Source organism: Coregonus clupeaformis, chromosome 3 (assembly GCF_020615455.1).
Source record: "Coregonus clupeaformis isolate EN_2021a chromosome 3, ASM2061545v1, whole genome shotgun sequence".
NCBI lineage: Eukaryota > Metazoa > Chordata > Actinopteri > Salmoniformes > Salmonidae > Coregonus > Coregonus clupeaformis.
In genome coordinates this window covers 29,574,460-29,590,627 of record NC_059194.1, presented here as the reverse complement: position 1 = coordinate 29,590,627, position 16,168 = coordinate 29,574,460, and the positions used below count along the sequence as shown (strand labels likewise).

At 45.7% G+C, this 16,168-nt stretch overlaps 2 protein-coding genes across 2 annotated transcripts in view; one reads left to right on the top strand and one right to left on the bottom strand.

The window, feature by feature from the left end:
- Positions 1-778: 778 nt before the first annotated feature.
- On the bottom strand, positions 779-11,229 carry LOC121544273 (wolframin). Its single transcript, XM_041854184.2, has 10 exons — positions 11,069-11,229; positions 9,819-10,205; positions 7,372-7,448; positions 7,019-7,163; positions 6,599-6,772; positions 6,327-6,407; positions 6,080-6,237; positions 4,709-4,945; positions 3,578-4,453; positions 779-3,311 (listed from the first exon to the last, which is right to left on the bottom strand). Exons 2-10 carry the CDS (start codon positions 10,201-10,203, stop codon positions 2,526-2,528), a joined length of 2,919 nt encoding a protein of 972 aa, XP_041710118.1. The 5' UTR covers positions 10,204-10,205; positions 11,069-11,229; the 3' UTR covers positions 779-2,525.
- Positions 11,230-11,461: 232 nt separating this feature from the next.
- Positions 11,462-16,168, top strand: part of LOC121544210 (janus kinase and microtubule-interacting protein 1) — a 57,180-nt gene continuing 52,473 nt past the window's right edge. The window contains exons 1-4 of the mRNA XM_041854134.2: positions 11,462-11,848; positions 12,067-12,129; positions 12,236-12,405; positions 12,513-12,593. The gene's annotated coding sequence lies outside the window, so the exon portion shown is untranslated. The remainder of the gene's footprint in view (positions 11,849-12,066; positions 12,130-12,235; positions 12,406-12,512; positions 12,594-16,168) is intronic.

Below are 16,168 nucleotides of genomic sequence, written 5' to 3'. Positions count from 1 at the left end.
CAGAGGAATGGGGAATGTTTTATCAGCTTTGTTATCTAAACCTTCAAAGGGGCTGATGGGTTTATTGTTTCTTGTCAATTATCAATAGATTGCAGAGCCGATCATCTGTAATGATGATGGTGTCCATGGTTATTGCACTCTCTCCAGCAATTTCATTTATTTATATATTTTTGAAACATCTGTCACTTGTTTGATTCCATGTCCTGCTGCCCTGGCATTGATTCACATCTGTTTTTGTTAATGTATTTTCAAGAAGAAAAAAAGTCAAATGAACAATTATAAATATGTTAATATGTTTTTTTTTCTGAATAAAGATTTCAACAAAATTGCATCCTATGGGTAAGGCTGTGGTGTCTATAAAACTTGTCACTGTAGCTAGTTCAATTCTAATATGATCACTATTCAATCAGTTTTCATTCATCCTTAAAGTATTAATTGCTGTTTGTGTACATTGTAGATTCGTAGATGCAACAGTCTTCATATGGCTCAATAGATTTGAAATCCATCACTAAGGATTACATGATATCACTAAAACAATCTCTGTGCTGCAGTCTGGGGAACCACCTAGTGTTAATACACTGTCATTACATACAACAATGAAGCGGAATCAGCACCTTGTGTGTGTGTGTGACCTCTTCTGCAGGACAAGCTCACCATAGCCCTGGAGAGAGTAGAGATCCAGACTAACGACAAGATCATGCTCATTAAGGTATACGGACTCTGTGTGTGTGTGTGCGCGCGTGAGATTGAAATAACCCTTCAGGAAGCAGAGTTTTCCATTTCCATGATTAGTTTATTGGTCACAGTAGTGTAGAGGGTTACAGTAGTGACATCACAACCTACAACAGTGACATCATTAGAGGCCTGCAGACTGGAACTGTGGGATCAGAACAGATCCAAACCCCTGCACAGCAGGGAGGGGGAGAAGGAGGGAGGGAGAGGGGAGGGAGGGACAACAAGGCAGACAAGTAAAAGAGGGGCAAAGATCAATTTGGACACAAGTACACTTTGATCCAGGTGGGGTTTGATACAAGTGAACTAATGGTGTATGGCGTCACAACAAGGGTATGAAAATGACAACATAATGATTAAAGCATAATATTTAAGGAGACAACTGGAACAGTTTAAGTCCATTTGTTTCTCTGTCATGATCCTATGATGAAAATTGTTAAAAGAAAACGAACAACAATTCAATAACTGTAAAATACAAGTAGCTAAAGAATTAAACTGAATTAAGACCTTAAACTGTAAAAACAACAAAAATTACATTTTGAAATCGCAAGTCGTGTAAAAAAACAAACACCATTGAGTATTTTAAACCACGCTGTAGTTAAAAAGTCCTATTACTTAATATGCAAACAAACCTGATAAGTCAACCAACAGATAACATCTACAACAGGGTTCCCCAATACGTGGTCCGTGATTAATTTGGATTTAAAAAAATATAATTTAGTTGTTGGACATAAGACTCAAATCACCAGGAAATCATTTCAAAGTGATTTAAATTTAGGAAATCTGTTCCCAAGTATTTCCATGCATAAATATAGAGGCATATGTTAATGTATCCCAATGTAATCAAGGTTTGAAATGATTCAGTTTTTGTCAAATACTATATCTGTTTGAGCTTCTTGCAGTCAATTTGCAGACTATAAATTATTTATAACTATGCTCCGACCCCCCGACTATCCACTAAAGAAATAATCGTCCCATGGCTGAATGTAAATGGAGACCCCTTATCTACAATATGTGAGGGTGCAAATGGTAGGCCTATATGGTTGAATAGCATGCAAAATGTTAATAAGCTTATTGATCGGCATTGTCCCACACACTTCTTCTGAAATGCTGACGGACTAAAAACACTTGTCTATGAATTAGGAGGTTGAGGCGGTGTGTGTATTTGTGTGTGTGGTTGCATGTATGAAAGTGTAAAGTTTGTGGAAACTGTCTCCCTCCTTTGTAATTAAGGGGTTTAGTTAAGATTCTCCATGATATTATCCTCTCACACGTTGTCTCAGCAGCTATGAAAACCCTCACACACTACAAACACACACACTTCCTCCTAGTTTAGCAATACACACAATACTGCTATGTGTCTAAGCTGGTTTTACTACTGTACGGTGTATAGAGCACACAGCCACACACATCACTACAAACAGTTGAACCGCAGTAGTGGAACTACATTATAGTGGAAAACATCATGCAGAACCATAGATTTGGGCTCTATTCATTCCATGATAGCATTTTAAAAGGTCATTTCCGATTGAGTCGACATACGCAGCGTTTACCGTGAATGCAGACAGATTACCTTTACATTTCAATCACGCTGTAAAGCTGAACTTCCTCGATGCGGACTAAATCGAGCCCTTACTGTAGGTAGACATAATGCATGTCTGACTGACAAACCTTAGTGAAGTCTTTATTTGATTGTGTGTACATTCAGTTCTCCCAGAGTACTTATTCACTCCCCAGTGTACACTCAGTCACTCCTAATTACTCCATTGCTCTTCAGATACACTCATCCACCACTACCCTCCGCCCTGCATGGTCTGTGTCTCAGCGTCCTGCTCCAGCCGTGCGGTGAGGAAGGGGTTAAAGAAGAAGTCGAACGCAAACTGCAGTGCCCCCTGGGCCGAGCGCCTCCAGTCGTGTTCTATCTTATACTGCCTGCCGCTGGGCACGCGGGCATCTGCACACGTCAGACAGTGAATGGCCTTCAGTTCAAACACAGGCCACTTGGAGCCCAGGCGTCCTTCTAGAACCGTACTGAACTCTACCAGGCTCCCAGCGCTCAGGTGCAGCAGCACGGGGCCAAACTCATTACTGGCCCTCAGGACGATGTCCTTGGTGGCGTCTTCGTCCTCTATGATGGTCCCATTCTTACTCTTCCTCTCCAGGGGCATGCCCAAGGTCACCTCAAACTTGTAGCGGTCGAAGCGCTTCACGTGGCACTCGTGCTTCGCCAGCCTTTTCAGTTTGCATAAGGGGTCTTCTGGAGGGGGCTGGGGTATGGGTAGGGGCTGTGGAGGGGCAGTGGGGGTGGAGGGGTCAGTGGTGTTTTCACAGAGTGGATAGGCCTCACCGTAGAGACATCTCATCCAGTTCCCTACGAACACAGGAAGTAGGCCGATGACAGACTGGGCTCCGTTCTCGATGTCGGTGATGCGAACGTATTTGAAGCGTCCTGTCCAGGTGACCCGGTGGCCCTCCAGGTGAGAACACAGGATCTGGGTTTGGGCCATGTTGTATTCCTTCCAGGCCTTCGGCCCACACAGGTTACTGTACTCCGGCCACGTGAGGGTGGAGTTATACACCTGTTCAAGACACTTGGTTAAACTTGATTTTGATGTTGTTTATTATACAGTTCATGTATTCCATTGAACACTTTTCATACATTTAGTGAATCATTTATTTAGTTACATTTTAATACTGTAAATAGTACTCTGCTGACTGCAATTTGATCTTGTTCTGTCATTCGGTAATTTTTTTATTATGTTAATATGTTAGTACCTGTATTTTGTTTTAATTAGTGCGTTGGGTATAATGTAGCATAATGTAGCGAACTAGTTATTGTGATTACCTTCATGCCCTCGGAGCGGTAGACGTACATCCAGCAGAACAGCACCACAGCACTCAACCACACCAGGATGAGCTTGACCATGCTGCTCCGCGACAGGGACCGCGCCACCACCAGCGGGTTCAGGCTGAACCGCGTCCACAACCGCAACACCACCGGGACCGCACACACGGTCAGAGTCACCAGCATCTTGGTGATCTCCAGAGCCATGAACCACTGGAGGACCTGGATGAGCAACATGGCCGCCAAGCCCAAGGTGAGGACAGGCAGGGCGAACAGGAAGAGGAGGTAGCCCGCACAGGTCCGAATCAGACCTATGGTCGAGGAGGAGTGGAGCAGGGCCAGGCACAGCTCACACCAGACGAAGCAGACCATGTAGGGTACCAGGCAGAGGTAGGTGCCCCTGAAGCCCCTCAGCTGGGCCATGCGGAACAGCAGGTAGAACAGGTGCCCATAGAGAAGACATGGCACGCCCACGTTCAGAGCCACCATCTCCCCTAGCGGCACCGTCACAAACGTTGTGCCTAACACCCGCAGGAACCAGAGACTATCCGGTAATAGTTGTGTAAGGGCACAGACCCCCGATAACACCTCTGTGAGCAGGGCGCGGCGGGCGAAGAGCTCAGCGGAGGCATGGAGGCTGAGGAAGGAGGTGATGGTGAAGAACAGGGCCACGGTGGCCAGCTCGGAGCAGGGGATCCAGGCCTTGTCAGCCACGGGGAAGGAGAAGACCACGAAGACCACCGACAGCAGGAAGTAGAGGTAGGGCTCCAGGTGGGTCCAGCCAAAGTTAGTCTCAGCTTGCTCCAGGTCCAGGCCCGGTTCGAAGCGAGACAGCAGGTCTGTCAGAGCCCGGAAGTTCTCCCACGCCTTGGAGTTCTGGAAGAACAACACCAACAGCTCTTTACATACTGTACACACATTATTCTATAGCTAACCGTCATGGAATAACTTGCACAAAGTACTATAGTTACATAGTACTAACCATTTAAATTCGTTTTACCAAGAAAATACCAAAGGTTAGGTGGTAAGTACTCCCTAAATGAGTGTTCTTGCTAGTTTATTACAGGATAATGGCATAGCTTTTCCTCTTTCAGTTCCTCTGGTATAAGGCCAGAGCCGTGTGTATCCTACCTGGAAGACACGCAGCGTGCAGATGACCATGGAGAACAAGGAGAGGTAGAAGACGAGCAGGGGGATGAGGAAGATGAAGAAGTCGATGGTGAGGTTGCTGATGATGAAGAAGAAGATGAGGGCATTGACGTGGTGAGTGGGGATGAGGGCGCTGAGCCACTGCATGCCCGCCCGGGACGCCCAGTCTATCAGGTGCTCCTTGATCTCCAACAGGGCGTGTAGGGGGAACTTCAACACCTAGGGGAGGAGAGGAGGGGGAGAGAAAGGGTGCGAGAGAGATTACGCATTATTTCAATGTACACCACCCCGTTCACAAAAATGGTTCGCTCCTACAGACAAGTGAGTCACGTGGCCGTGGCTTGCTATATAAAGCAGGCAGACAGGCATCGAGGCATTCAGTTACTGTTTGATTGAACGTTTGAATGGGCAAAACTAGTGACCTAAGCGACTTTGAGCGTGGTATGATCGTCGGTCCTAGGCGGCCGGTTCTAGTATCTCAGAAACGGCCGTCCTCCTGGGCTTTTCATGCACGACAGTGTCTAGAGTTTACAGAGAATGGTGGGACAAACAAAAACATCCAGTCAGCGGCAGTCCTGTGGGGAAAACAGCTCGTTGATGAGAGGGGTCGAAAGAAAATGGCAGAATCGTGCAAAAAAACAGGCGGGCCACAAACCAGCAGACAACGGCACAGTACAACAGTGGTGTGCAGAACTGCATCTCGGAATGGACAACTCGTTGGTTCTTGTCACGGATGGGCTATTGCAGCAGACGACCACACCGGGTTCCACTCCTATTAGCTAAAAACAAGAAGAATCGGCTCCAGTTGGCACACGATCACCAACACTGGACAATTGAGGAGTGGAAAAACATTGCCTGGTCCGAAGAATCCCGGTTTCTGTTGCGTCATGCTGATGGCAGAGTCAGGATTTGGCATAAGCAGTATGAGTCCATGGCCTCATCCTGCCTGGTGTCAACGGTACAGGCTGGTGGCGGTGGTGTAAGGTCCCTTGATACCAACACTTAGTATAATCCATGCCCTGAAGAATTCAGGCTGTTCTGGAGGCAAAGGGGGGTCCGACACGGTACTAGATGGCCTAATAAACTGGCCACTGAGTGTATATGACTAAATGCAGTTGTTACATTGATGGTTTGGCAATATTTACTCAATGTTTGTCATGCCAATAAAGCAATTTGAATTTGAGAGCGATAGAGAGAGAGAGAGAGAGAGAGAGAGAGAGAGAGAGAGAGAGAGAGAGAGAGAGAGAGAGAGAGGGTAAATCCATGCGCAAGATAATAACAAATGTAAAATTGTGAACGTGTGTGAAGATGTTATGAACACATGCATTCCCAGAGAGAAAAAAAGGTTGACACCTTCTGATGAAGGGGCAAGTCGTCTGGGTTCTTCACAACTTCGTCATCATCGTCATCGTCACCTCCGGCCCCAGCCATAGTGGGACTAGGCGGGATGCCCTGAGCGTACGTCTTAGTGATCTCCACAAAGTCATCCAGACCCATGTCATAGCAACTGACTGCAAAGACACAGACAGAGAGAGGTAGTCTTAACTCACTGTTACATTGCCTTTCCATTTGATTCTATATTACATAAACATACACTGACCTTTGCTGGTGACGAGACTCTCCAGAACTCTCCTCTGTTTCTGCATGGAACTAGATATGGGGCCCTGGGAGGCAGCGTCACCTTGGGGTGGAGGAATTACAGAGGAACGCACAGTTTAGAAACTAGCTAAATAACAACTAGGCCTCTCAGCTCTCTTGGGTGTTCATGAACATTTAATATTACATTATGGTGTGACTGTTGTGTATATGTGGGACCATATATGTAATGTATGAGTGTATGTGTGTGTGTGCGTGTGTGACTGTTCCCTCTACCTGGTTCTGTGTTGACATGTTCCACGTTCTCCAGCAGCTCAGACACAGCCATTCTTCTCTTCTTATCTGGGTTGAGCTTCCAGTACATGACCAGGGCAGCCCTCCTCACTCCTCTCTCAAACCTTGTCTCCGTACACAGCTTCTTTACCTCCTCAAAGTTCTCCGACGTGATGCCTTAATGGTGACAAAAACAACCATAATGCCTCATAATGAACACCATGCACTGAGACAACCAATCAGTTCAACTGGTTCCACAATCCCAATGACAGTTGACTCCTGATAAGTGCATATCATTTAACGGCATACTCCATTTAATTGCTGTACCTTTTCAGTCCCAATTCAAAAAATATTCGATTGAATTGCTCTGGATCTCTCCATATATATACTTCCTGTTTAGTGGGTAAGGCTGCGCCCCCTCACCTTTCCTGGTTGCTAGGCAGCGCTGTAGCATCTTGACGGCGTCCTTGCGGCCCTGTTTGGTGGCCTGCACCAGCCAGCTCACTGCTGTACAGTTGTTCAGCTCCTCATCTCTCTCCTCGGCCAGGGCCAAGTAGTACCGGCCCACCTACACACAGATACACATACAGTATATCATGTCAAATATGTGCTCATTTTGTCAGACACATGAAGACCCATTGTAGTTCATATTAGAGATCCAATTAAATTCTGAGTTCTAGTATTTAATTCTATGGTAGGACTTTTCAAGTTTGCTATGGTGGTCTATCCAGGGTGGACCATGGGAGATGGCTGGGGGGGGGGGGGTTAGTACTCACCATAGACTGGGCTTTGGCATCTCCAGACTTGGCTCTCTCCTCCAGCTCCTCCACACTCAGCTCCTCCTCTGGCTCCTCTACACAGAGACAACAGTCATCTAATTGATGTATTCATTCATTCAAGGTTACTGCCAAAGGGGATATTACATGGTGACTGGCAGCATTGATACACACAGTAACATGTGCCGCATAGCATTTGGGAACAAGCATACTACTAATGAACTGTAGTGTTATTCATTATGAACAGGATGTTCCTCCCTGCAGACAGGTGGTAACATCTCACAACAACTGTCCATGTCCCCCCTGCCCCCCCCACTTCCCTCAGACCCAAACCGAGGGACCACTTCAGCACGCAGACCAACGGTCTTTCTTTCTGACCCCCACCTGTCCCCCATGTGGACCACTATCTGTATACAAAAGCTATAAGTGGTATATCTGTACATCTGTAACACCTATGTAATAACCTTTACTGTGATTTGTAATTGGTAGAGCCCTTAGTATACTGTGTAAGTGAGGTAGTGCTCTTGATGTAGTGACTGGCAGAGGTGATAAATCTGTGTTGTGTCACTAAGGAGCAGAGGGAACTGTCCGTATGTGCTGTGCTGATGCTTTATGTATCCAGTTTCTTTCCTTGCATGCCAGTGACTCCTGCCAGCATGGTGGACATAGCACAGCCCTGCGCCTCAGCCCTAAAATACGTTTATTTAGCTCACTCAACAGCTACTCCTCACCCCCTGGCCCTGACACGACTCTAACATGTTTATCGGAAAGACATCTGTGTCTTTTCTTTTTGAGATAGAGAATAGTGTGGAAAATTCTATCTCCTCAGGAGGTTGAACAAGTTTGGCATGGGCCCTCAAATCCTCAAAAAGTTCTACAGCTGCACCATTGAGAGCATCTTGACTGGCTGCATCACTGCTTGGTATGGCAACAGCACCGCCCTGGATCGCACGGCGCTACAGAGGGTGGTGCAGACAGCTCAGTACATCACTGGGGCCGAGCTCCCTGCCATCTAGGTGAAAAATCTGTCAATGTGCCCTTGAGCAAGGCATTTAACCCTAATTGCTCATGTAAGTCGCTCTGGATAAGAGCGTCTGCTAAATGACGTAAATGTAAAAAAAAAAATCTAGCACATCTATATCAGGTGGTGTGAAAGGAAGGCCTGGAAAATCGTTAAAGGGTCCAGCCACCCAAGCCATAGAATGTTCTCTCTGCTTCCGCACGGCATGCGGTACCGGTGTATAAAGTCTGACACCAACAGGCTCCTGAACAGCTTCTATCCCCAAGCCATAAGACTTCTAAATAGCTAACAAAATGCATTGTTGACCCTTTGCACTGTCTCTATGCACACTCACAGGACTCTACACATTAACACACACTGACACTCCAAGAAACACAATCTTCATTTACGCTGCTGCTACTATGTTTATCATACATCCTGATGCCTCCAGTATCCCTGTACATTGTAAATATGGTATTGGATCTGACCCTGTATATAGCTTCTTACTTTCTCGTATTCTTCTTACTTCTTATTTTTATTTATTGTGTGTTTTTGTACTACCTTATGTTATTTTTAGTACTAAATTGATTACTGCATTGTTAGGTTTAGAGCTTGCAAGAAAGGCATTTCACTGTACTTCTGCACGTGATAAACATTTCAAACTTGGTCTACACTGCTTCGTAAATTCTGTACCTTATGTGCAGTGTCATAGATACAATACACCTGAATCAGCCATACCAAGCATTGAGAAAGGAATTAGCTTTCCATTAAGGCTTTTCCCAGTCGTACTAGAATAGCTTGGAGAGAAGTAGATGGATAGGAGGATAGGGGTAGGAGAGAGGGCTGTTTTTCTGCCTTACACAGCAATCCCTGACTGACTACTTTACATGCTCTGGTCAACGTCTGCTGTTGTCATGGAGATAGGTCACGTGCCACAGAGGGAGAGGTTCCGATTGGAGGGTAAGGGTAGGGGCAGAGAGGATGAGGCAGGAAGTGAAATACAGAGTCACCGTTAAGAGCTGTGTGCCCTACCCCAAAAGCCTTAACATAATAGGCAAACAGACAAAGCAAAGGGGTTAGGTTAGATAGTAATAGTAGCTTGGTCTTGATGGGATAGCACAGAGTGCCTGCTCTTTTCTATCCACTGCATAGTGCTTTGATTGGTTGGCTTGGCAGAGAAGCATGGTTGGCCAGGCATTCGTGTTTCTGTTCTGTTTTTAAATATAAGGGTAAGCGATATATAAATAGGTCAATAAAATAGGTTAGATTAGGGATGTGGTATGTTTTTTTATTGTTGAGTGAGCTTTTGTGCGCGAAGGGGGATGTCCTTGATTGTACTTAGTATTAGGGTTGGAGTGATTGTGTTGGGATGTGTTACAAAGCCCTTACCAGGGGACCAGAGCTCTGTGGTGAATGTGTGTGTGTGTGTGTCTTTGACTGTACTCACCTGGCTCAGCTATTGAAGCCTGTTGTAGAGGGGTAGTAGGGGGCCTGCCCGGGGTATCTCCAGCAGCACCAGCCCCCCTCCTCTCATCCGTAGCCCTGCTGGCTGCATTGAGCTGGGATCGTCCCGCCTGGGAGACAGGTCTGATGGGCTGCCGCAGGGGGGAGGCAGGAGGGGTGGAGAGGGAGGAAGCGGGGGGAGAGAGAGGGGGGCCAGGACAAAAAGGGCTGGAAGGTGAGACCGGAGAGGTCGGGGGCAATTTAGGCAGGGTCACAGTGGGTCTAGTGCCCGGGGTAGATTTAGGGGTAGGTGGGGAAAGAGAGGAGGGTGGCGGGGAGGAAGGGGCAGGTTTCGGGGTGTTTGGGGTGCTGGGGGGTGATGGTTCCATGCCTGAAAGACAGAGGAAGATAAAACAGTTTAACGCTGTCTGGTTAAATGAGTTTCAACCTTTATAGACAGAGCTTTTCAGAATCATTTAAAAAATCATGGCAGTACTCAATCACAGAAGAGATAGCTGTGCATGAGGGGGGGGGGGCGCCAGCTGCGTGGAAGCACGTGTCTGTTGACACAGCTGAAGCAGAGTGCAGCCAAGGGAGAGAGAGAGTGGAGGCATTGTCAGTGTGAGGAGGACACCTGGTACAGTGACACAACAGCTGCATGGCACACTCCTCTTCTGCTCCAATCATTCAACTCTCACTCTCACTGCCAAAGGGAGCTCATATATTCCCTTCTGGACAAAGTGTTAAAATGTGTCTCTCGACCCAACAACATGCCTCTGTGTCACTATCAGAGCTTTTCTTGACCCCCCCTAAATTGCCATATGGTCTATCCCAAACTAAACAATGAAGAGCCTAAACCAATTCGACTTTAGACAGCATGAAGCTCATATCAAAATAAAAGGCTACTACCACTATTATGAAGAGTGTGACAATCTTAGGTTGGTATGCAAGAGCTTGAGGGACCATGAAGTGTTCTGCTGCAGTGCAGGGTATTTCCCCAAGACTTTGACTTTGATTTGACCGGTCGAAAGTCATTCAATAACATGATAATAAGCAAATGACACACTGTTTTAGACCACATTAAAAAAGGTTGGTGACCAGTTTAAAATATAATGCGAAACACGTGCCTGTAGTTTTAAAAATGACTAGCTATTCTTCAATCAACGCTAAATTGTGATATGACAGTGAGCTGGCAGTTCTTCCTACGTAGAGTACAGCATGTCCAAAATAAACATGTCAGCGTTATTCTCTCACCTTTGCAGTCAAAGACTCAATCTGTGTTTCATCTAGTCGATAAGAAGCTATTAGAAATGTTCCGATGAAGTTGTTCAGAGTCTCCTCTCATTCATCCCTTCCACTTTTGGCAGTTCGGTGCCACAAGCGCATCTGTGATCAAACTCCACTTATAGCGAGGAGAGAAGTCATTCAACTGTCACAGACATAATAAACGCCCACTTTCTATTCCGTGTGCTTAGGATTGGACGTTGTTAGTGACGCCTTCGTCTTCTCTTAATATGATTGGCTACTGATACGGGAAGTCGACATTTCCCGAGCGTTCTCTTTCAGGCGTCACCAGTATACGGTCGAAATGCTGTCGTGCAGAGAATAGATTGATTGGATGACCTCTTTATATCTTTTCATGAAATGATTTATGTCCCATAGCCTACACGCATCGATAAGAACTATACATCATACGTTCATTTACGCTTAACATTTAAATGTGAATGCGTTAGTCACACCATGCCATTAGAATTACATTGTAAAGAAATGTCGAGAGTTTCTCCCTATGTAAACGTTCCAAGTTTGCATAGCTCCGTGCTCGATTGCTCTTCCTGGCTACATCATCATGTGATTGTCTCCTTGTTTGTAGGGAATTTCCAATGTCAGAGCCTTGAGCTGACGCTGAGCTCGGCGGCCACGACATTGCACCTGGCGCTGGGCTCGCAGGTGATTCCGGGAACGGGACAACACCTCCACCTGTCGCCTTCATCAATGGGCCACCTTGTCCGTTCAGAATGTGGACAGTCAGCAGAGGTGGGTCGGGGAGTGAGTGCCAACCTTTTTTTTTGGATCACTTGTGGACCTCAGTCACTGCAATACACGTTTTAACACAGCATAAGGCATTCGAATGTTGATGTTATTTACTTTTGCAGTTTCGTTCTGCATGTGTTGACAGTCAGCACACGGAGCTTTGTTGTGTCAGTTCTGAAAACCATTTAATGCACTACATGTTATTTTCTTTTGCTTCTCAGAATTGTATGTGTCCTACCTGGGCGAGTTGACCTCAGAGGCAGGGATTGAACTGCAGTCAGATGGTAAGAGCAACCCATGTAGAAACAACTTCAAACCTGTGTCACATGATCATATTGATGATAATGATGATAAGAATATTTTGTGTGTGTGTCTGCATATTCACAACAGAACCTCCACAGTCCCCTTCTGCTGGAGAATGACATGTCATCCCTCCATACCAGTGTGGCGCTCCCCTGTCTCCCCTCCCTCCCAGGGGCCTGAGGCTGCCCCTGCCCCCCTGTCTGCTACTGGAGGAAGACCAGGAACCACTGGAGTCTCATACACTGACAGAGCCAAAGGTGGAGTGAAAGCAATAACACTATTCTCCATACACACAGGCAAATCATACTCACAAAAGCTGGTGCAATTAACAACATTTTTGATGGATGGTGTTTTTTTGCCATAGAAACGTAAAGGGTGGGTGGCCGAAGGAAAAGAAGAGGAAACCTCAGAGATAGTTAACAGCACCCAGAGCTCCAACAACAGGGTGAGAGATGCATACACACACACCTGCACATACACATGCTCTCAAACTCATTTATTGGCAGAGGAGATGTTACTCTCATTGTGAAGCCCCCAGAGCTCTGTGGTGTGTGTGTGTGTGTGTGTGTGTGTGTGTGTGTGTGTGTGTGTGTGTGTGTGTGTGTGTGTGTGTGTGTGTGTGTGTGTAATGTCCGTGTAGTGTGTTGCATAGTGTCTAGACTCTAGGGTGTAGTAGTTATGTAATTAGATGTGCTCTATGTTGATTGCTGTTGTTGTTGTTGTCATGAGGACTCTTGGCAGTTGACACTGAGATGGAGGAGGAGACCGTGGCTCTAAATCCAATAGATGTGAGTTGTCGCTCCTTTGTCTACTCAAACCATTTAACCATAGCTCTGATAATAGCATAATAAACATTCAGTGTTATGATAATTTATAATAATTTATAAAGCATTTCTAAGCCTTTATAATGGCTTATTATTTATTAATTTAAAGTTATTACTTATTCTCTCTCTCTGTCTCTCTCTCTCTTTCTCTCTTTCTCAGGGGGATGAGTGTAGTAATCTGTTTTGTCCTACCTGTAATCAGTACTTAATTTCTCTGCACAACAAGAATTAACACCTACTGGGCAAACAACACCTGCAGGCCCTCACAGGTCTGTGTGTGTGTATGTGTGTGTGTGTCTGCGCGTGTATGCATATGTGCCTGTGTGTGCACACATGTGCGTGCAAGGTACACATGCAATTTCATTCTCTGCAAGTGTTTATTTACAGTTGAAGTCAGAAGTTTACATACACTTAGGTTGGAGTCATTAAAACTAGTTTTTCAACCACTCCACAAATTTTTTGTTAACAAACTATAGTTTTGGCAAGTCGGTTAGGACATCTACTTTGTGCATGACACAAGGAATTTTTCCAACAATTGACTGTGCCTTTAAACAGCATGGAAAATTCCAGAAAATATGTCAGGGCTTTAGCAGCTTCTGATAGGCTAATTGACATCATTTGAGTCAATTGGAGTTGTACCTGTGGATGTATTTCAAGGCCTACCTTCAAACTCAGTGCCTCTTTGCTTATCATCATGGGAAAATCAAAAGTAATCAGCCAAAAAATGTTGGTTCATCCTTGGGAGTAATTTCCAAATGCCTGAAGGTACCACGTTCATCTGTACAAACAATAGTACGCAAGTATAAACACCATGGGACCACGCAGCCGTCATATCGCTCAGGAAGGAAACGCGTTTTGTCTCCTAGAGATGAATGTACTTTGGTGCGAAAAGTGCAAATCAATCCCGGAACAACAGCAAAGGACCTTGTGAAGATGCTGGAGGAAACAGGTACAGGTAAACCAAAACCGCCATAAAAAAGCCAGACTACGGTTTGCAACTGCACATGGGGACAAAGATCGTACTTTTTGGAGAAATGTCCTCTGGTCTGATGAAACAAAAATAGAACTGTTTGGCCATAATGACCATTGTTATGTTTGGAGGAAAAAGGGGGATGCTTGCAAGCCAAAGAACACCATCCCAACTGTGAAGCACGGGGGTGGCAGCATCACGCTGTGGGGATGCTTTACTGCAGGAGGGACTGGTGCACTTCACAAAATAGATGGCATCATGAGGAAGGAAAATTATGTGGATATATTGAAGCAACATCTCAAGACATCAGTCAGGAAGTTAAAGCTTGGTCGCAAATGGGTCTTCCAAATGGACAATGACCCCAAGCATACTTCCAAAGTTGTGGCAAAATGGCTTAAGGACAACAAAGTCAAGGTATTTGAGTAGCCATCACAAAGCCCTGACCTCAATCCTATAGAACATTTGTGGGCAGAACTGAAAAAGCATGTGCGAGCAAGGAGGCCTACAAACCTGACTCAGTTACACCAGCTCTGTCAGGAGGAATGGGCCAAAATTCACCCAACTTATTGTGGGAAGCTTGTGGAAGGCTACCCGAAACATTTGACCCAAGTTAAACAATTTAAAGGCAATGCTACCAAATACTAATTGAGTGTATGTAAAATTCTGACCCACTGGGAATGTGATGAAAGAAATAAAATCTGAAATAAATCATTCTCTCTACTATTATTCTGACATTTCACATTCTTAAAATAAAGTGGTGATCCTAACTGACCTAAGACAGGGAATATTTACTAGTATTAAATGTCAGGAATTGTGAAAAACTGAGTTTAAATGTAATTGGCTAAGGTGTATGTAAACTTCCGACTTCAACTGTATAAGCTGATGCAATAGCAGTGTTTCACCAGTAAGTGGCTGTATAGGGCAGTTGGGTTCTCTTTTCAAAGTATTGTTGAGGATGCTTACTGTGTTCTATATTTTGTTGAGAGCTTTGACTCACATCAACACCATTATCCCAGAAACCCTAGACCCACTACAATTTGCATACCACCCCAACAGATCCACCGATAATGCAATCACTATTGCACTCCACACTGCCCTTTCCCACCTGGACAAAAGGAACACCTATGTGAGAATGCTATTCATTGACTACAGCTCAGCGTTCAACACCATAGTGCCCTCAAAGCTCATCACTAAGGTAAGGACCCTGGGACTAAACACCTCCCTCTGCAACTAGATCCTTGACTTCCTGATGGGCCGCCCCCATGTGGTAAGGGTAGGTAACAACACATCTGCCACGCTGATCCTCAACACGGGGGCCCCTCAGGGGTGCGTGCTCAGTCCCGTACTGTACTCCCTGTTCACCCATGACTGCATGGCCAGGCACGACTCCAACACCATCATTTGTGTATGGGTGGTCCCCGGGACCACCCATACACAAAAATGTATGCACGCATGACTGTAAGTCGCTTTGGATAAAAGCGTCTGCTAAATGGCATATTATTATTATTATTATATTATTATTAAGTTTGCCGACGACACAACAGTGGTAGGCCTGATCAACGACAATGATGAGACAGCCTATAGGGAGGAGGTCAGAGACCTGGCCGTGTGGTGCCAGGATAACAACCTCTCCCTCAACGTGATCAAGACAAAGGAGATGATTGTGGACTACAGGAAAAAGAAGAGGACCGAGCACGCCCCCATTCTCATCGACAGGGCTGTAGTGGAGCAGGTTGAGAGCTTCAAGTTTCTTGGTGTCCACATCACCAACAAACTATCATGGTTCAAACACACCAAGACAGTCGTGAAGAGGGCACGACAAAGCCTATTCTCCCTCAGGAGACTGAAAATATTTGGCATGGGTCCTCAGATCCTCAGAAAGTTCTACAGCTGCACCATTGAGAGCATCCTAACTGGTTGCATCACTGCCTGGTATGGCAACTGCTCGGCCTCCGACCGCAAGGCACTACAGAGGGTAGTGCATACAGCCCAGTACATCACTGGGGCCAAGCTTCCTGGCATCCAGGATCTCTATACCAGGCAGTGTCAGAGGAAGGCCCTAAAAATTGGCAAAGACTCCAGCCACCCTACTCATAGACTGTTCTCTCTGCTACCGCACGGCAAGCGGTACCGAAGCGCCAAGTCTAGGTCCAAAAGGCTTCTTAACAGCTTCCCACACATTGACTCTGTACCAGTACCCCCTGTATATAGCCTCGCTATTGTTAT

Coding starts and splice junctions, on each gene's coding strand:
- LOC121544273 (XM_041854184.2), bottom strand. CDS start 10,203: ATGGAACCATCACCCCCCAGCACCCCAAACACCCCGAAACCTGCCCCT. Junction 6,408..6,598: donor ACATGTCAACACAGAACCAG/GTAGAGGGAACA, acceptor CTCCACCCCAAG/GTGACGCTGCCTCCCAGGGC. Junction 4,946..6,079: donor ACTTGCCCCTTCATCAGAAG/GTGTCAACCTTT, acceptor CTCCTCCCCTAG/GTGTTGAAGTTCCCCCTACA.